A 21,750-nucleotide genomic window follows, 5' to 3' on the forward strand; every position below is an offset into this window, starting at 1 on the left:
GAAACAACCCCTCTGTTAGACAGCTGAGGTTCCCAGCCCCTTCTCCCAAATCATGTGGGATTTCTAAGGGTGCTGCCCGTGGCATCCAGCCCAATGAGTACTTTGTTGAGGGGCATATGGACTATTAAGGAACAGACTAGATGGCATGACACTCAGTCGAGCTCCATAAAGAGCAGATTACTGGAAAAGAAAGTCACTAAATAAATGCTGGACTTCCATTAGGATTAATAACATAATTGCGTGCTTTATTGAGATACACAGTAAAGCAGTATATAATACAATAGTAAGGCATATATTTGGTGAAATTTGATATGTTGTGAAAAATGCAGTAAAACTGAAGTTTATAAAAAAATTAGTAAATGTTAGAGTGTTGGTGTTAAAACACAATATTTTATGATACCCAAGTAGTAAACCAGTACTGAGTAACAATGAAATAACATGCCATATGATATTTATGTAGTCAGTTACAATGGTTATGTTTTACAGTTTAATACTTTGTGGTTATAAGGAACATGAAAGAATTCCCAAATTATGCTTAAAAAGCAGCAATAAAGCTCTCAACTTTTTAAATATTTTTAACAGACTCACTCCAAAACTAACGTCTAGAAAGTAAAAACCAACCAAAATAAAACCCTGATGAAAACAATTGTGCAAGCCATTTGCCTCTGATTTTTTAAAGAGGTTTAACTTACAAGCACAAAAGAAAGAAAGAAAAACAAATCCATTCCCTTATATCTTGATCTGAACTTTCCTGAAGAAATGCAATCAGAAGTAAACAGGGTACCCACTGTAAATAAAGCATTTAAAGAGCTCTTTATCATGAAAGTGATCTGGGTTTCTTTTTCTTTTTTTTTAATGTATTAGTATTAAATGATGAGACCGGTTCACACAATGGACAAGTGGTGACAATGTAACATCTGTACGTAATTGTCAGGAACACCACAAAACCAAAGTGAGGTAGAAATAGCATGACTAGCCATGTTCAATGTTAACTAGCATTCAAAATAAAATAAAATCTCTCCCAACTTTTAATTACACTTCATACAAGAAGAGGTAACAGATTTTAACCCTTGCAAAGTAATGTGAGTAAGTCAGATGGTGTATTTCTAGGTGTTTTAAAAGGAAATTAAAAGCTGATAAAAGAAAATGAAATGGTAAAGCTTTTGTTAACAGCCCCTCACACCCCAACCTACCCTATGGAGTTGCTGTTGAACCGTTTAATCTATTCTCTGTTCTCTCTCTCCCAAGTCATTGTGAATTGTGCGGTATTACTTGCAGAAAAAAATGGGGAGGAACTAAATACTGGGGGGGGGGAGGGAGGGGAGAGGAGAACCTTGTTTTGCTGATGAACACTTCATGGAATAATGTGGCACCTTCAACCGCTTATCATACAGGAACAGTCGTAATTCTTTTACACTGCCCCCCAAAGCTTTCAACACGGTAACTCCTTGGAACGTGCTGCCACAAGGGGTTGAGACAGATATTGTGGATGTGTTCCCCCCCCCCAGAGGATTGGGTAACTTTATGATAATTAATAACATTGGTAGCTATGCAATCTATGATGATATATGAACAATCACTTCGTGCTTTTAGGCAGAAGGGGATCAGCAACAGGGGTCAGTAAGGAATCTCCTTCCCTCCACACCCCACCTTCAGCATCTCAGAAAGGTGGCATTATGGGGCGGGGAGGAAGCATATCAAACTTCTGCTGAAGCATCATGTGCTGGCCGCTGCCAGAGGCAGGATACCGGACAATAAGGTCCAAAGGTTTAATCCGGTAAGGCAATTCCTATGTTTCTTTACTAACAACATTCAGGATTTTAGTCGGCAGAAGAAACGGCCGGAGTATAGGATTTACAATTTATTTTTGCAAGCTCTGAAGAGAGCATTGTCATGTAATGTGCTCTTTCATTTCATTATTGCAGACTAGCTGGATGATTCATATAATCCTTAATTTTATCTGGAAAGAGGTGGAAAAACTACCTCAGCTGGAAGTTAAGAAGATTTTTTTTAAGCCAACCTTCATCAGACAAAAAACAACATGAAAGGTAAGTCAGTTGTTTTGGTGTTGTTGCAGAAAATACTTGCTTTGATAAGCAGGGAAAAGAACACAGAACATGAATACATCTCTGGTATGGTCACAGAGCTGAAATGATACTAAATAAATGCACTGCCTCCATTTTTTTGTTTTTTTTTTTTTTTTTAAAGGGGGTTTCTATAAACAATTATTTTTTTATAAAGCACACTTTAGTTTACAATCTTTCTTTATAACTGTTATAAATGTTTCTAAACAACCCGAAATGCGTTCCATATAAAGAAATGGCAAGTTATTTAACTATCAAGATTTTACATGTAGTTTTCTTATAATTTTTGTACAATTGCATAGACGTGTAAAACCTGCCATTGTTAACAAAACAATAACAGACTTAGGAAACTACTGAAATCTACAGTATAGTACCACTACTCTTCACAAAAATATAGATTTGTTTTCTTGTAAACTCTTACAGTCTAATCCTCTTTGTTGTATGAATTTTATAAAAACCATGCGGGACGCCTGAAGTTGTAAAACACATCTTGCTACTCTAATGCCTTGTCATCAGTCATCACTGTAACTAAGGTTTCCATTGCTCTGCCCAAGTCATCTGCCATGTGGAAAAGGCTCCCTACATTGTGGCCTGAAAAACAAAAGGCAAAGAAAAGGACATTAATAACAGGGACAGAACAGCGAATTGTTATGAACATTATGTATAAGTGAAGTAGACACACATCAGTCTCCATGTATATCTCTGCACAATTCCATGTGGAGTACAACATGGAATATTGTACCTAAAAATCCCCATCCTACAACACACATAAAAAGCCATTTGTGATAGCGTGACATTCATTGTTAGAAGAGCTCGGTGAATCTTGCAGAGAACGTCACAACCAATACTGGTTTGAATTTATACTGTAATGCGTTTTGGCAATGCTCCATGTGCTCGCTTTCCAAACACGTACAAGTGCTCGAGTTGCATTGGCATGAATATTCATGGAAAGCACATTTCAAAGTCACACGCATAAGTATCCACATAAACCGCATTTTAGATTTGCACGTGTTAAATGAGTGCTGGAAGTGCTTGATCACTCATCCGATCAGTGAATAAAAAACAACCGAACCAATCATAACTTACACAGCTTGACGAGAGAATCATCCAAAATCAGTTAGGGTATGTCTGCTAATAAAACCATGTGGCTGGCCTGTGCCAGCTGACTCGGCTTGGGCTGCAGCCTGAGCTCTGGGACCCTCCCACCTTTCAGGGTCCTAGAACTGAGGCTCTAGCTTGAGCCCAGAAGTCTACATTGCAATGAAACAGCCCCTTAGCCCGAGCCAGCTGGCATGGGCCAGCCATGGGTGTTTAATTGCAGTGTAGACATACCTTTCAAAGCAATGTGAATCGGGCCCTAGTCTAAAACTGTTTTTGATCCAACTAAAGAATTAAGAACAATTCACAACTACATTCCCTGAATCCTTTTGAATAAATGTATTCAAGGAAACTACCATCTAGTATACTCCACTAAAAGAGGCTACATTTATCAGATAAATTATTTACTGTGGTTTATTTGCTCAGCTCTAGTCACTGGAATCAATGTGAGATCCTGAAATATTATCACTTTTGGTTATACATCTCAGATGGTTTATGTCATTACTAGAGCTACTTTCATGGCATTTTAACTTTTTATTAACCAATAACTAATTACCCCTCTATATTAAAATCATACAAAGCTATGCTGAAATAGCATGAAGAGTCGGAGTCACCGAGAACTTTGGTGGCAGAACGTCTGTTCAGAGAAGAGAGTTACAACAGCACGTGGAACACAGGAGCACCCAGAGTTGCTTGGCACAGTCCACAAAGTGCGAGGAGTCAGTCGAGGATAGGATGGGACCAGGACACTCAACACCTCACATCATCCTGGTCCCATCAACAAAGCTTCCTACCCTCGTGGGTCAATTTCCCCACTGATGCAGCTGCTTCTCCTGACACAGGGGGTACATTTTGCACTTCCCCACACAAGTGGAATAAATCAAACTCAAAAAGACAAGGATGCTAGGAGTTAAGATCAGACTCTTTCCTTAAACTGTTGTGCCTAAATATTACAGTATATAAATAATCATGCACGGTTGACATTTCTGTGGTACCAAGATGATAGAGCTGAATTAATTAAAACTTGTGGGACAGAAACTTTAAAGTAAATCATCTAAATTTTAAATTAATTTATTGGGTAAAGGAATGAGTTCCATGCTCATAAAAGTGAGGGGCTAATATCACTTGCTTGAACCAATCATAACACAGCCAAGTATTTATGTAAACTTCCCCACACAATTCCAGCAATGCGCCTCTATCCTAACCTACGATACCTCAGCTACATTGCCATCCTGGAACTCCTGAGCAGATTCTACCAATGCTGCGGCTTTGGGATGTTCACAATGGCAGTTAGGAAGAGAATGTTAAATGTATTCTCATTGGTGATTTTAACTGATATTAGATAAAGCATGAGAGAGAATGAAGTAGTGAGCAATCCCGCAAGATGTAAAGAGTCAGGATAAAATGAACAATTCACCCTCCTTTCCGTGTTCAGTCTCTCTCTCTCTCTCGTGAAAAAGACCAAAGGATGCTGCTCTATGCTGCGGATGGCAAAATACAAACTTTAGAGCCAACAAAAAGTGGGATTAGCTGGCTCACATAATTGATAATTGGTATTAAGAGGCAGCTTTCAGCAGAAACTCAGCCTAAAAAGTGAAAGTCTGAGTAAGTAAAAATGAGTAAAACACACCTTTTGAAATGAAGGTGCTTACATAAAAAGAACGGTAGCTGTCACTATGTGCTCCGCCTTTTGACACATTTATATGCGTATGTATGGCATGGTAGAAAGGTTTTATTGGCATACATTTGGATTGACCTGCATAATCTGAAACAGTCCACTGAACGCTTCAGTCCTGCAAGCTACTTTCAAACAGCCTCTACTTTAGTCTTTAAAACACCTACCACAAAATTATTTCTCCACCCACATCTATTGCTCCCAAACCATGGACTCAGGAAAAAAACAGGGGCTGAAAATTATAATGGCCAAACATCAATGAGTGGCAATATTAAAACTGTCCGTGATCCCAGAGTCACACTCAGCTATCTTGTGATCTGCTACTGCTAGAAACAATTCTGGGATTCCAGTTTTTCAAGTGACAGAACATCATTCATTTCTAGCCTTGGGAGACCAAGATATCCGACCTTAAAATCCCTATTCCCTGGATTTATGGAAAGCTATTTTAGATCCTTTTTAGAAATGTTTAATATGTGTTCATGCTATTTTTTCTGTCATTCAGAACTGATTTTACAGGCAGAGGATGAGTAACAATAACATTAATAAAAAAATTAATAAGAAAATATTTTCTAAACTGTGACATAAGCAAACATAAAACTTAGCATAATGAATGAGTTATACAAGCATCCAAAATGAGGACTAATAAAACCTTTTTGCATCCAGACGCCACCTTGTATTCTATTATTATATCCAAATAGTATAACAATAGTGCAATAATTCTGCCTTTAAATTGCTGCTGCTGTACTTTTGGGATTATCACAACTACTCCCATGTGTTTGGAGCCAAGAGCAAGTATGTAGGTCATCCCATATAAATGGCAACAACAAAAACTTTCTCCAGTATGGTAGATCATGACATTTTTTGTTGAGGCCACCCCATTAAGCTAAGTTTCAGTGTTTGATCTCCCTGTCGTCCCCACCCCCCACTTGCTCATATGGTATATTAGCCTTGAAAGTACATTAGAATTAGTGATGTAATTTCTGTGGGTGGAGATTAGCAACATCTACAAGAACAATAAAAAGTCACTTTACAGAGGAGTAGCCTGCAATGTACAATCTGCCCTGAGCAAAGGAGGGCCTGTCACTGCCCAGCAAGCAGAGACTGTCCCCTGCCCTCACTTGTTCGGGATCGGAGAGTAAGTTACTGCATATTTTTTCTGCATCACTACAGCTCATTCTTCCCGATCCTCTCACTCTCGGTGTCCCCTTGTTCGTGAGGGAAGGATGGGAGTAGCCCTTGCTGTACTTGTCGGCTGCAGGCCCAGTTCCAAACCAAGTAGCCCTTCCTCAACCATGCAGGTGAGAAAGGCAAAGTGTGTGTGCGGGGTGTTTATTCTCTCAAGACCATAGGGATTTGAGAACAATACAAGCATGGCTTTCCTGGCCACATGTGAACTACATGTGTGTGTGTATGTCATCTTCTATAATGCCTATACCAGGAGGACTGTTGTTACACTTCTGTTGTGTTCTTGTTTCCTGGAAGCACCTGAAAACAACATTTCTATATTCCTTATTAAGATACAGGAAAAAAGGGGGAAAAAATGCTGGCCCAAAAACCATTTAATAAATGAAAACAGAACAGTCTAAACCAGGGTCTCGCACAGGATTATTATTATTTTTAATATAACTGAGCTGTCAAAGACGTCATTAATTCCACTTTCATTTTTTTTTTTGTAACATCACATTAAAGACAAAAAAGTTTCTCAGTGCTAGTGGCTCTGCAAGGATGAAACAACATTGTTTAAAAACATCACAATGAGCTTCAAAATGTTACAGAGGAAAAAGAGACATGGAAAGTGTTAATTTAACCTAGTCTTGTACAAATGGAGTGAACAATAATACATGTGTATTTGCCTTGAAAGCAGGACAACAGTATATTTCTGTAGACTCTAACTGCATCATTTCTAGTCACATACAGCATGATATGTACCGTATCTGCTTTAGAGGCTGTATTGGAATTAAGGCCCCAGGGGAGGACAAAGTAATTGAATATCAATCTTGCACTGCAGCTTGTTACAGAAATAAAAGTGCAGTGTTCACACTCTAAAGACAGGCCAGAAAGTAAATTAAAAAAACCCAACACAATAGTGTCTGTATTTCGGCAGTGCAAATGTCTAACACCCTCTGCCCCGCCCCCCATGCCACAACCCATGAACAATCCTCCCTGCTGGTGGGTCAGATTGAGTAGCTTTTTTAAATCAACGGGAATACTCACAGAATAAGGCACTACTTAACATGAGTAAGAGGAACACAATCTACTTGTGTTTTAATTGCAATCTGGCTTCACACAAACTGACTGACATGTAAACCTTAAGCTACACTATAACTAGACAGAGAAATATTTTTTAGTATACAGACTTCATGTATATGTGGTCTGAGTAAGAGAAGCTAGCTCTCAATCCTGCAAATGGCTGAGCACCCTTAACTCCCGCTGAGTTGAAACAAGAGTTGAGGGTGCTGAACATTTCCTTGGAGGTGCTCAGTACTTTGTCGGATTAGGCCAGTGGATTTTCAGTATTTAGGAATCGCACACTCTCTAAAGCCAGGGCAGTGGCAGTTTTTTTTAAAGGCTATTTCTCACACACACACGCGCGCTGCATTTTGTCTTTTTTAATGATGTATGGAAATATAAACAAAGACAACGAAAATCAGCATCAAGGGCCTGTTCTGCTCACATGGAGCCTAATCATCAGTTCTTAAGGGCCATTAATTAGCAGAATTGAATACCAAATCATTTCCATAGAATTTTTAAACAGGTGCAATCTGCTTGATGAAGTGTCAGATACTCCAATGATGAACAAGTTACTAAGCAAGCACCAGATATCTCCCTTGAGGAAAGGCCGATCTACAGTGGAGTGTTTAGTCACCAATATAGCTGTCCAGTGCAAATGGCTGTACACATGCAGCTCACCCCAGGGAAGACTCTGCGAGTGCAAGTCACCATTTGTGCCAGTGTAGCACGGTCAGCCACAGTCGTGTAGCTACACTGGTGGCTAACCTCCCTCCCCCACGCCAGCCCCAGTGCAGACAGTCTGAGTATGGCTCTGTCAGGCTCTCCCCATTGCAGGTAGAGAACATCCCAGAGTTTGGAGACCTTTCTAATTCCTGATTCATTCATTCTAAGCACTTTCTGGGCATAATTTCTGCAAGTTCATTTCACAGCTATCTGTGATTCCACTAAGATATAAAATATTCAGAAGCTCTTTCATAACCATTTCATTGGGCATTTCAACTTTGCACTCCTATGGGTATAATGTTTGAAGGAATAGCTTAACAATAAAAAAAGTTCCCTAGAAATACTGAAAAAGGTTATATGACAACACAGCACAAAACATTTTCACTCAAGTAATAGGCAGAGAAATACGAATTCTTAAACGTCAGAAAGCCATTTTTTCATCAAACCGATCATTTCTAAAGCACACAGCAAATACCTTTATATAATTGAATGCAGCACTGTGAAGTTGGTGGATGTTAGCAGCATTCCTTATTGTGCAAAACTGAATTTGCAAATTAAAAAAAAAAAAGTGTGCGTTTTTCATACCTCTCAACCTTCAGTATTTGAAAAGAAAAACCTATTTACCTTGATTCTAGAAATATCTAGAAAACAATTCTTCTTATGTACAGGAACAGGCCAATGACAGATTATGACTTCTGACCACGTGTGTCACATAACGACTTTATTTTAATATAGTCTCATCTTCTGTAATCCCCTGAGTTTCCACCTTTGTGGGGCGTGGAATTGAGGCACACTCCTGTTCTAACATTTTCCCCATTGAAAGTTGAGAGGCATTGTATATTAGAGTAGGCTTCTGGCATGCACTCAGGAAAACAAAACAAAACAAAACCAAACCAAACAAGCTAAACAGCTGCCACACAAATACCGGACACAGAGAGCAAGATGCCATGGCTTCTGTTTGTCACAGTGTGCCTGAATCTCACTAACCTCTCTTACTGGCTTTCCGGGGGCATTTCTTCCTTTAGTAACAGACAAAGGTAGCAGAAAGGAAAGAAAAACAAAACCACAAATAAATCAATAGTAGTTTATACTGACAAAGACTCTTCAGCCTCCACTTGGGAATTTAATACAGGCATAATATAATAATAAATCTAATTTTTTTAAATAAAGTGAAGGACTATAGTGCTTTTAACACCACTGGCAGTTGAGTGTTGATCAAATCAAGAGTAAATATAAAAAACCTTCCTTATTGCTTTTAACATAGCCAAGTATAGAAGTAGTTATGAAGTCTACTGAAATCAACCAAATAAAACCTTTCACTGAGGAGAGGAAGGCAGTGATGTTATAAATCCATTTTTTAAGTGAGCAGTATGATTATATTGATTTCAAGTATTTCTACTAGCCAACATTCATGCTAAAATCTTCTCTCTCTGACTTCATAATTAATGCACTCAGACATTATGGAGTTTATTCTGCTCTGAATACCCTACTTTTGCACCTAAAGTATAAAGCTATCCGATTGCCACTCTAATGCATTCTTGTACACATGTTAAAGGATGAATATTTTGTGTAACATCAAGACATTGGTGTGCATTTTGGGAAGCTTATAAAGAGGCTGGGTGGCAAGAAAGGGAAGGAAATGTGAATTTTTTCAAATGGAGATGAAGGAAAAAGAGTTTAAGAACTGATCAAGAATCAAGCAGGTTTGTTATAGACTTTAGAATGTAATGAAATATCAGAGAAATTAGGTGTGACTTTAACTTGCATGACTGCCCTTTACTCAGGAGATCAAAGATCTTGTTCACAGGCCTTGGTACATATTTTTGCAGGGACAAACTTCCCTTAAATGATACTCAAGCTCTCCATCAATATGTGGCACCCTGTCCTTCTCAACCACACAACTTCTGTCAATAAAATATGTACATGAAGAACTATGCAACTCTTTATATTATCACTGCTATGTTGTTGTTGTACTAAATTCCAGAGGCATCAGTCACAACCAGGGCCCCAGTCGTGCCACGTAAAATCATACATGAAGGTATGGGCCCCCAAACCACTTACAATCTAAAACTTGCAAAGACTTAAGGTATGTCTATACTACCCGCCAGATCAGCGGGCAGCGATCGATCCAGTAGGGGTCGATTTATCGTGTCCTAGACGTGATAAATCGACCCCCGAGCTCTCTCCAGTTGACTCTGGTACTCCACCAGGGCGAGAGGTGCAGGTGGAGTCGACGGGGGAGCATCAGCAGTCGACTCACCGTAGTGAAGACACCACGGTGAGTAGATCTAAGTACGTCAATTTCAGCTACGTTATTCACGTAGCTGAAGTTGCGTAACCTAGATCGATTCCCCCCCAGTGTAGACCAGGCCTAATGTATGTGTTTAACTTTATGGACTGTGTTTAGTCCCACTGAAGTCAATAGGACTACTCGAGGGTGTAAAATTAAGCACATAAATGGGGTCTTTGCAGGACTGAAGCCTAAAATATTAATTGTGTCACCTAAAGAATAAAAGGGAAAAAGTCAAAAAGTAAAATAAAACAACAGCACCCTTAATGACATAAGCTTGGATTCTTCTGGACATTTTCTGAGAAACAGTAAAACTCAGATCACTCCCAAATAGCATGCCAAATTCTAGTCTGTCTTCTCAGCAGTCATTCTAAGAACTAACGGGTACACACTTTGTTTTCAAAAATAAAGGGAGAAAGAATTTTGTTAAGAATTATGTTAAGCTGAGTTTGTAACTAATAGTCTTATAATGCAGATTTACATTTTTATGTGCAACAAGGCAAGTTATTGGCTTACCATAGTTTAAGACATTTTCCCCATCCCACCTCCAAAATAAAATAAAGTAAAATTCTTGCCTTGAAAAATGTTTTCAAACAGTATTAATATCCAGAGAACACCTTTTTGCACTTCAGGTGAAATTCATTAATATATTCTCAAGCAATTTCATCATGGCCTGATTATGTATACAAAAGGTGGAAAGCAACCTCAGGTCCCACGGAAGAAACAGTGGGAGAGGCTCGGCCAGCACTGCACTGTGCCACCATCAGGGACTCGAGTATTGGAAAGACCTCAGAAATCTAGCTCCCTGGGGCTAACTGAACCACAGGTGTCATGGGGAAGGTTCAGCACCTGGCATCTTTCTGGATGCTGGCTGGAGTGGGCAGAAGCACCCCTTTCCTGATCTGAGTTAGCTGTGAGATTCATTGTTTATGGTGGCTGAGGGAGTTCTTCCACTGATTCTGTAAAACGTGGAAAGGAGAGTTTGAACAATGATGCAAGTGCTTTGCGGACCAAATACAAACAATTATAGGATACATTTTCAGTGCTGGAAGTAGGGATTTAGCTGCACAACTTATCAGTATTCAAGCACAGCTAATGCACTGCTGAAAGTGTGTGTGTGTGTGTGTGTGCGCATAAAAGTGGGATAAAAAAATAAAAGCAGACTTGCAAATGATAAATCCATTTTTGATTTATTGCCCTGAGCTCACCATAATTCTTCTAAGTAAGCCATTCTAGGCTTTTTTATTAAATGGTATCTTGACAAATTAATAATGCTGAATTTTGACCCCAAAAAATCATTGTAATTTACAACTGGGTTTATGTTCTTCTAAGTACTTATATGACTCTTTTCACCTTACCATCTAAGCCCCTGACTGTGCACCATTGAAGTCCACAGAAACTCTGCCACTGAGTTCAGTGAGCTCAGGAGAATGTTCTTCTATGGTTCATTCATAAGTAGTATTTGCAAACCTTAGCTACAAAAAATACATTGTGGCTCACAATGAGATTTTGTTTTAAGTAGATGCAGTTCTACTGACTTCAGTGGAGTTTCATCTGCTAAACAGAGGACTGAACTTGGCCCTTATTTTTTAAAATTGCATATTGCTGTTGCTTCTTTGTAAAGCCAAGATCTCTATCTAGTGTAAATAAACTCCTTGAAGACTGTAATTTGTGCACAAGTATAGTGTGAAAAACATTTTCCTCTGTGGCCCATTATCTAGCACAACTAAATAAACCACTGAGGTGGTATTTAATAGTACATTTCCTCTAAATGTCAGACCTCTGGCTTTGACATCTGTTTTGAGTTAGCATAGCAGCTGTCTGAGGCAGCTGCAGCAGCTGTGAATTTGCTGTGAGCAGCACAGCAATGGGAACATGGTTGGGAAACCTCAGATTAAAAGGAAAGGAAAATTCCTTAAGGACAGCAATTATCAGGTACTCAGCAGAAATTCCCCCTGCAGATATTAAACTGTTTTTAGCACCAACCTTTGGCTCTTCAAGGAGCACAGAGTTCTTTCTGTACTGTTTAAAAGCTGCTGAAAGGTTAAATTAAGAAAGAAAAAGTTATAAAAAGCTATACAGGGACATCACCTATTTTTTCCAAGATCTACTTATTGAGACCTGAGCTATGAGACAGAAATATCCAAAACACAAGTCCTGATAATAATGGGAGACTTTAACTGCCCAGGCATCTGTTAGAAATGTAATGTAGCAAAACAAAATTTCCAATAAATTCTCAGTGTACTAGGGACAATTTTTTGTTTCAGAAAGCGGAGGAAGTAACCAGAGGGACAGTTATTTTAGACTTCATTATGACCAACAGGGAAGAATTAGTAACGAATCTGAAGGTGGAACAAATTATTAAACAATCCATTTGTAAGCACCTGGAGAATAATAAGGTTATAAGGAATTGTCAGCATGGATTTGTCAAGAACAAATCACGCCAAACCAACCTAATATCCTTCTTGGACAAGGTTACTGGCTCAGTGGATACAGGGGAAACAGCAGATGTGAAATATCTTGGTTTTAGTAAGGCTTTTGACCACAGTCCCACATGACACTCTCATGAACACACTAGGGAAATGTGGTCTAGATGAAAACTTTATAATGTGGGTGTACAATTGGTTGAAAGACTGTACTGAAAGAATAGTTAACAATGGTTCACCGACTGAAAAGGCATATCATGTGGGGTTCTGCAAAGGTCAGTCCTGTGTCCATCACTATTCAATATTTTCATTAATAACTTGGATAATGGAATGGAGATATGCTTATAAAATCTGCAGATGACACCAAGCCGGGAGGGGTTACAAGCGCTTGGGACAACATGATTAGAATTCAAAATGACCGTGAAAAATTTGACAATTGATCGGAATTCAACAAGATGAAATTCAGTAAAGACAACTGCAAAGTGCTTCACTTAGGAAGGAAAAATCAAGTGCACAACTACAAAATGGGAAATGACTGGCTAGGTGATAATTCTGGTGAAAAGGATTTGGGGGTTATAGTGGATCACAAACTGAATACGAGTCAACAATGTGATGATACAGCTGCAAACAAGGCTAATATTCTGGGGTGAATTAACAGACATGTCATTGTCCCATTCTACTTGGCACTGGTGAGGCCTCAGCTGGAGTGGTCTGTCCAATTTTGGGTGCCACACTTTAAGAAAGATGTGGACAAACTGGAGAGAGTCCAGAGCAGAGCAACAAAAATAATGATAGGTTTAGAAAACCTGACCTGTAAGTAAGGCAAGATTTAAAACAAAAACGGGACATACATTAATCTTGAGAAAAGACGACTAAGGGGGGACCTGATAACAGTCTAGAAATATGTTATGGGCTTTTATAAAGTGAATGGTAATCAACTCTTCTCCATGTCCACTGAAGGAAGGATAAGACGTAATGGGCTTAATCTGCGGCAAGGGAGATTCAGATTAGATATTAAGAAAAACTCTCTAACTATAAGGGTAGTTAAGCTCTGGAACAGGCTTCCAAGGAAGGTTGCAGAATCGCCATCATTGAAGGTTTTTAAAAACAAGTTGGACAAATATCTGTCAGGGATGGTCTAGGTTTACTTGGTGCCACCACAGCACAGGGAGCTGGATTTGATGACTTCTCAGGGTCCCTTCCAACCATGGCACCCTTCCAGTTCTCCATTTCTATGATTGTATGCCTAGTTTTCTACATGTTGCAAGACTTCCTTTACAACAAAGGTGCTAAAATTTATTCAAAATAAATGCTACCAAGTTCTGATGCTCTTTTTAATACACCTGCTCACAATCATAGAAGTTAGAGATGGAAAAGTCATATTAAATCACCAGCCCAACTCCCTGCCAGGGGATTTGTCCCTGTTATACATTTTATCATTTAAATTTCTGTTTTTGAAGTCACAAATACAATCTTTCTGTTGGGAAGTTATTTCAGAGCCTCATAGGAGCTCATTCTTAGGACACTTTTCCTGATATTTAGACTAAATTTTCCATTTTTAAACTTCACCCATGATTTTAACGGATACCTCCATGCAACCCACTACATAAATTTGCCCCCTTCTTTGTGTTAAGAAAATTAATGTATTCCTAAACTGACAAGGTGAATGAGGTAATATCTTTTATTGGACCAACTTCTGTTGGTGACAGGGACACACACGCTTTTGAGTCACACAGCGCTCTTCCTCAGGTGTGAGAAAGGTACACCCGTGGGTTACAGCAAAATGCAAGGTGGAAGGGATTGTTTAGCATAAATAGTTGGAACATATTGTAAAGGACCATTCATTAATTGTTGACTTTTGAATTGTGACCACTGTATTCCAAACATGCCTGTATTTTCAAAATGAACTTTATTCGTCAATTGCCATCAACTCTGATCAGGAAGTTTGCGACAATGAACAAGGGCTGCAGTAGTAAAACTTGGGTCAGGCTCATAAATTAATTGGAAGGACACAGAGATATTTTTGGAGTGCTGAGTACTCACAAATGCCAAGGAAATCAATCGGAGCTACAGATCCCCAGCATCTTTGAAAATACGGGCACTCTTTTTAGGTGCCTAAACGTGGATTTAGAAGCTAGTGTCTTTAACAGACTCTCTGTCTTTATGGTGGGTACATCATAGGTGCAATCTGGGGATGGATATAGTGCGCACATCTGTTCACCATGTTAAGGAGATCAACTCAGGTGAAAGTATTTTGCCGCAGATTTTCTTGGATAACGTTTTTTCTATATGATTTCCATTATCCATTTAATTCTCCAACCTCCCTTCGCTTTCTACTGTTTGTGGCAGCCTGATTGAGGGTTATTGGTTATGGTTTGCATGGCAGAGGTCATTGCTTGGGATGAACAGGCAGGCACATCACCCTTTGGAGAAGGCACTTGGTATGAAATTCATCTCCCTGTGCAAATGGTGTGCACAAAGCCTATGTACATCCACAAAATAAGGCAAAAGTGGGACTTCAGGTGGCATATAAGACTTATGGGGCTTCTCCACAGCAGGTGAATGTCAACCACTGTAGCTACTGTCCAACAATCATTCCATCTCCTATCCTGAATACAAGCAATTCCCTTGGCAGCAGAATGTTTTATTCTCGCTCTGAAAAGACCTTTTCTTAAATAAAAAGCTTTAAAAACCATAATTCAAATAATGTGTGTGCTTATCTTCAGCAAACAAAGGGAGCAAACTTTAATAAAAACAAGAAAATTGAAAGAGGTGCTGTTTCTACACAAACACACACACACACACAGTACAAACTAGCAGCCAGCTTATTTTGTCTCACTTTGAACTCGAACAGCGTGAGTTTGAAAGTTTTGACTCCAACTCTAATGTTATTGGGTTCGCAATCTTCTTCGAAAGAAGAAGAGAGAATAAAATACAATGAAACATAGGTCAAAAAAATACAGCAGAGAACAGACAGATTGAAAACCACAGAGGGACTGTGAAAAAAGGAACCAAGGGAAAGGAAAAAGAGGAAATTCTAAGAAAAACAGATATAGAGTGTATATTGTTAATAGGGCACTCACTAAGCTAGGTTAGAATTTTGTGGAGGTTATGTCATGTCCCTTATATACAACACAGCTTCTTTTTTGCTAGTCTTAAAAGAAAACCAACTGAATAATCTTGAGAAAAAAAATATAGAGACAGAAGTAGTTTCTCTCTCTCTCTCACACACACATACACCATCTATTTATACACATGTACTTGTACAGCAGAACTTCAGAGTTACGAACACCAGAGCTACAAACTGATCAGTCAACCACAAACCGCATTTGGAATCAGAAGTATGCAATCAGGCAGCAGCAGAGAAGAAGAGAAAGCAAATACAGGACAGTACTGTGTTAAACGTAAACTTCTAAAAAATAAAGGGAAAGCAGCATTTTTCTTCTGCATAGTAAGGTTTCAAAGCTGTATTAAGTCAATGTTCAGTTGTAAACTTTTGAAAGAACAACCATAATGTTTGGTTCAGAGTTACGAACATTTCGGAGTTACGTAAAACCTCCATTCCTGAGGCGTTCATAACTCTGAGGTTTTACTGTATATTATATTGTGTGGTCTTTAAGGAATGTATACCACCTCTTAACTGCTGATATAGTCTTCTGGGTTACTGAAGCTTACCTCTTGTACTTGGGAAGGAATTGTTAAGCTGTTCCATCACCTCCTCCAACCCTGTGCTTGTGTCCTGGGGAGGGCTGAGCAGGTCATCCTCGCCTTAAAAACAAATCCAAACCATGTCATTTATGTCACTGCAAAACCATCTGGTAAATGTATCATTGTGGTACTTTTCTTTCACGTACCTTATGGAGGCTGTACACTTGAAATAAATCCTCCTGGCTAATATCCAGTCTAAATTTTAAGGGTTAATTTTGTCACCAAATGTTATATGCTTTCCATTTTAATGAAGCTGTGTAAAATCAGGCAAATCTGCATCTTAATCTTTAATTCATTAAACAAATGCCAGGATTACCTGATCTGGGGAAAACCGGGGAAAATGTCTGCTAAGAGGAGGGAGTTCATATAAATTACGGTCCTTTTTTCAGTTTTCCTCATTCCATTACTGGTACCAATTTTTGCTGTTGTGAGCAGTGCTGTTTGAGCAGCTCTCTGATAGTGTTGGCTTCATGTTAGGAATGCTTTGCCTAGCAGAGTAAATCTGCATCAACATTAATATTTCTGACAGTTTAATTGCATCAGATTGGTGCTCCAGGAACACTCAACTGGACTGTGAAAGATTTTAAAAACAGTTCAAACAAAGCAAAATCCATATGTCCCTTTGAATGATTCCTATAATCTGATTATAAGGCAGAAGTTTACTGGGAAGTTCAGAACACTTCATCTTTACAGATATTTTTATGTTTTCAAATAACCAAATGTCATCTGCCCAATCGTACAGGAAAGGGTAATTTTGCTTAGTTTTTAATCTGAAGCTTAATAGCAATAAAGTGCTTAAAAAGCAGAGTTTCTAAAAGGAGAATACACCTGGAGGTTCTCTATGAGTGAGATTCTCTCTTATTTGACACAAAAGAGATTGTGTCACAAAAGAGATTAAGACACAAAAGCTGCTTTGCCATCTGTAATAACCCAAGCAGAGATGCATCAGCATTTTGAAAATTATTTGAGCCTTTGTCCCATTGCACAGTCCTCTATTATTAGTGTAGAATACACCTGGCATCTTACCTCACTGGACTTGAAAAAGCAATGCCACCTAAAGAATATTAATGCTACCAACCCTCCCCCCTATTTTTGATACTCCATGTCAGTGAAATCTCTACTACAAGGACACAACAAAATCCAAATCTTATATCACTGCTTCTGTCAGCCTTAGTATGCATCTCAGCTTTGGACCAGAAGGCTGTGGATTGAAGTCTTACGGCAGGAAGTATTTTCATACAAAATTTTGCCCCATTAGAGGTGTTGTCCTTTGAAAACTTAACAAAGCCAGAGTCACTTTTCCAGCCTCTGATGGATGTCAAGGTGGAAATTCAGAGCCAGATTTTGCCACGATTCAGGCTGAATACTTGAATCAGCCTGGATAAAGAAGGCAGAATCTGGCCCTAAAGATCCAAATATATATTTTCACAGAATAGGGAATAATCCTACTGTGTTCTGGCTAACATTAATCACCTGAGTAAGGACAAGCACTAATGTCCAAAGTGGTATTGTTAAGCACAGATACAAGTTTAGCTGTATATGCCCCAAAGGTCAATATATGTTTATTTACAACATATTCACTGCTCCTATCTTAATGCTAAGTCCTAAAATTTACTTTTAACTTGTGGTTAAATATAGTTTAAATTGTATTTAAATAAAATAGTGAAACCGGACATCATACAAGCAGCCTCCAACAACAACTAAAAGACTTCCTCTATATTGCTTTCATTAACAAAAACTACACTGCCCCAACCAGCCTTCCTCACCCCCTTCACTAGGTCCAATCCACTCCCAATTCCCATAAAAGGTATGGGGGAAGAGTTAGTTCTTACAATGTGTTCTGAAGGTCCCTAAGTCCGCGCTACGGTTCACTAAATTGGGAAGCGAGTCCCAAAGCCAAGTACCCCTCACCAAAACCTATTTTCTCGCCAGGTGTCTCTCATACTCAGGAGTAAACTGTTAGATCAAGTATCTTAGATGGCCCAAGTGCTGCAATACTGATTGGTGGAGTTTGAAAGGCAAAACCAACACCGTAAGACTTACCCAGGAATCAGCTGATAGCCAGTGCGGATCAAGGAGCACTGGCGTAATGTGCTTTGTTTGCAAAACTACTTAGTGAATAGGTTGCTGCATGACTTTTCCATATGTTTTAACAGTGTAGCTCCATGGAGAGCACATTGCAGTAAATTAACCTTGAGATTACAGTGACCTGGATAACCGTAGCAGAGTCTACTCCCCACAAGAGAAGGCTTCCTTACCAAAAGGAGATAGTAAGAAACGACTACTACCAAACTCAGTGTTCTTTAGAGAGCTTTGGAATACACTCTTTGCATGACAAAGATTTAAAACTATACTCGGCTATAGAGGATTCCCCCCTTCAGCACTCTGAAGTGGACAGACCTAATGCCTCCAATCTTTTGGGCTGAGAGAGCAACTTATGACAAACTGTAACAGTGAAAAGTGCTGCACATTAGCATAGCTAAAAAGATCCTATGTGATCTTTGTTCCACGGTACTGGAATGCTGCTTCCCTGTGATGTCTCATTATGATTACACTGAAATCAATTAAACATCTTACTGTCCTCCTACATTTTTGTCTCAGAAAACTAATTTAGGTCTAACAAATTATTTTAAATGGGTGTCATCTTTACAGGATGCACAATGAGAATCCATTTACTGTATGTTTGGCCTAACTAATGATACAACAAAGATCTATACATCTGTTAATAAGAAGGCTGGTAACTGCTGACTTTCTGGTTTTTACATATCTTTAAGTAATAGATTTTATGGAAAAAGGGAAAACACATAGGAAGAAGTAATTAAATGGCCATGAAATGATTAAGCTCATCACAATTCATTTCTTCAGACACTAATCTAAACCATATTAGTATGTCTGTAAAAATTTGTGTATATAGTGCAGGGTAACTAAAGTAAGAAGCAAACAAGCAATTTCAGTAATAACTTCTCTCCCTCTCCTCCACCTTTGCTCATTACTATACTCTCCTCTCACCCCTAGTTTTAACTTCAAGATCACTTCAGCACTACACAGTCTCTCAAAGATACATTACTCCACACTGGTTATTGTAGGAAGTCCCTACCTAGTCAATTTTGTTGCCCCACTCATGCATATGATGATGGTAGAATTACCACTCACAAGGTAGCAGAAGTCGTCCAATATGGGGGTAAATTTGCCACCTCCATTTAATTTAAGACTGACAACAAGTTCTCTAAACACACACACACACCTCTGCATCGGAATGAAATTATGTTTTACAGTGTGATACAGGAAAACATTAAATTCTTCCATTTTTTAAAAAAAGAAAAATCAGCTTACTGCACATTAGTTATCTGTACAACTCAGAATATTTCCAATAGGCTTAAAATTGTTTCTTTTGTGAAGCTATTGGTACTTTGAGGTCATCGAATTAAATCATCTTATTGAAGAATACATTGCTAAAGCTTATGCTCAAATAAATTTGTTAGTCTCTAAGGTGCCACAAGTACTCCTTTTCTTTTTGCTTTACTGAAAAGTAATTCCTGGTTACTGGGTGTGACCTGGAGAGACAGACCCCCGTAGAAACCTGTCAGGGTCTCCATGTCAAAGGCTGATGACTGCCTGGCAAGATAGGTATGCATATAAGCAGTTGATTCTTTTCAAGATATGTTTTCTCTGTAATACTTTTGTTCTGAATAAATAATACTTTGTTTTATGAAATCTGGCTGGTCATTGGTTAACCCTGTCACAACCCTTGGGAAAGAACAGGGTAGCAGGTGCTGAACTAAACTCAGCTATGCTCAGGTGATCACAGTGAACTACAGGAAACTGCAGCCTTAATCTCCATTTTGGAGGAAGTGGATTGCAGGATCCTGTCCGGAGGAAGGTGATGACTAGAGGCCTAAGTGGCGTGGTGTGTCCTCAAGGAGGCCATGAAGGGTCCGAGGTGCAGTTACCTCAGGAACCATGACATTGGGTAATAAATATCTATCAGATAGGAAACTACAGCAGAAACGTTACCAAAACAAAAATACCAACCATTATTCATTGAAGATTGTTGCTGAATAAACCTTTCTCCACAACCAATCTGTGATTTACCATCATAAATATATTTATAAAAGCTACGAGGTGGGTGTTCCTTGTTAGTGGCCTCTCACTCAAGTTCTATTTATCTGAGCAATGATGCATTAAAATAAGATCACATCAATTAACCATGTGAGATGGCTGATCATTTTTTAAAATCACTTAGTCATAAGTAAGACTGTGTCCGTGTAAATCAGATTTGATCAAATTTATTAGCTTAGAGGTTATCTGAACGGCTTGCTTTAGCTTTTTCTTGGTACCTGTTTTTCAAATACAAGCCCTGATGGAACTTTCTGTTTGATGTCAAACTATCTGTGACACTGCACCATGGTTAAATACAAAAGCCTACATCATGATATACAATGGAGAAATAGCCAACTAAAGTCAATGCCCACTGCAAATACCCACTGTTGTTTGTATTAACAACTGAATAAAATCTTTACTTTCCTTAGTTAATTTTTTGGTGTCCTACACTGTAAAATATAAATATAAATCTCTCATGACAGTTTGAACATTGTCATCTTACCCATGGTTTCTGAAGTCTGGCTGCCGACTACGCGGAGAAGCATTGGCTGACTGCTATCTGACCTCTGTAAGGAGGTAGAAGGAGAAGATAGTGTTGTACCATTCACCTTGGAATCTGCCTGGGGCTGAGACAGCAGAATAAAACAAGGTGGTTATTCACAGCTGAACACATTTGAGCAAATTTTTCTATTTCCATATTTTGTATCTATTCCACAATGGTTACACAGCAATTTTATTCAATACATTTCAATGGGCTATGGATCCAAATTCTAAATTAAAAAAGATACTGCATTGCGTTCACACACCAGTGAGCGTATCTTACCACTTGCAGTCTACAGTAAGATCAAGTTCCTCTCGCTGACTACACTTCACAGATATCACTTCTTGATGTGCTACAGTTATTGATAACATTTCAAACTCTGCTTTGGAAAAATCTTTCTTTAGCTTTCCAAAGGGAAAGCCCAAGGACTTACCTGTTCCAGCAGCTGCCTCAGCCTGTGCAGCTGTGACTCCAGCTGCTTGTTGTGATCTTCCAGAATCTGCATCCTGGCTTCCAGGCGGCCCTTGTGCTGTCGAAGCAGCTTGGCTTCTGCAATGAGCTCAGCATCACGAGGACTCTGAGGGGAGATGGGCATCATCTCAGGTGGGGATGGCAGTGGAGAGAGTCCTTTGTGATCATGCTGTTGCTTCAATCGGTCGTATTCAGCCTGCAGGTTTCTGTTAATGTCAAAAAAAGGAAAGCCTTGCCTTTACAAAGTAGACTAGTACAACATATTCCATACCCTGGCTATAGCAGTCAGAATGCACACCACACATATAATTATTAGGAATAGGCACAGTCTGGGATTTAAGCCCATCCAAACCACCTGCCTTCAAGTCTGCTGAAACTAACCTACAAAGTTTGAGTTTGGT

The 21,750-nt window shown here is 39.0% G+C and overlaps 1 protein-coding gene across 14 annotated transcripts in view; it reads right to left on the reverse strand.

Moving 5' to 3' along the window:
• Window positions 1-270: 270 nt before the first annotated feature.
• The window catches only part of DMD (dystrophin), a 1,926,267-nt gene continuing 1,904,787 nt past the window's right edge, over window positions 271-21,750 (reverse strand). For 7 of the 14 annotated variants that reach the window (XM_073357918.1, XM_073357881.1, XM_073357898.1 and 4 more), the window contains 4 exons: window positions 21,312-21,555; window positions 20,840-20,963; window positions 16,204-16,296; window positions 271-2,675 (listed from right to left, as the gene is read on the reverse strand). In XM_073357918.1, coding sequence (XP_073214019.1) covers window positions 2,578-2,675; window positions 16,204-16,296; window positions 20,840-20,963; window positions 21,312-21,555 — 559 coding nt within the window. In that variant the 3' untranslated portion in view covers window positions 271-2,577. Of the gene's footprint in view, window positions 2,676-8,799; window positions 8,832-16,203; window positions 16,297-20,839; window positions 20,964-21,311; window positions 21,556-21,750 lie in introns of all 14 variants that reach the window. The other 7 variants (XM_073357927.1, XM_073357888.1, XM_073358014.1 and 4 more) reach the window with 3 other exon arrangements.

This window comes from Lepidochelys kempii, chromosome 1 (genome assembly GCF_965140265.1).
Source record: "Lepidochelys kempii isolate rLepKem1 chromosome 1, rLepKem1.hap2, whole genome shotgun sequence".
Lineage (NCBI taxonomy): Eukaryota > Metazoa > Chordata > Testudines > Cheloniidae > Lepidochelys > Lepidochelys kempii.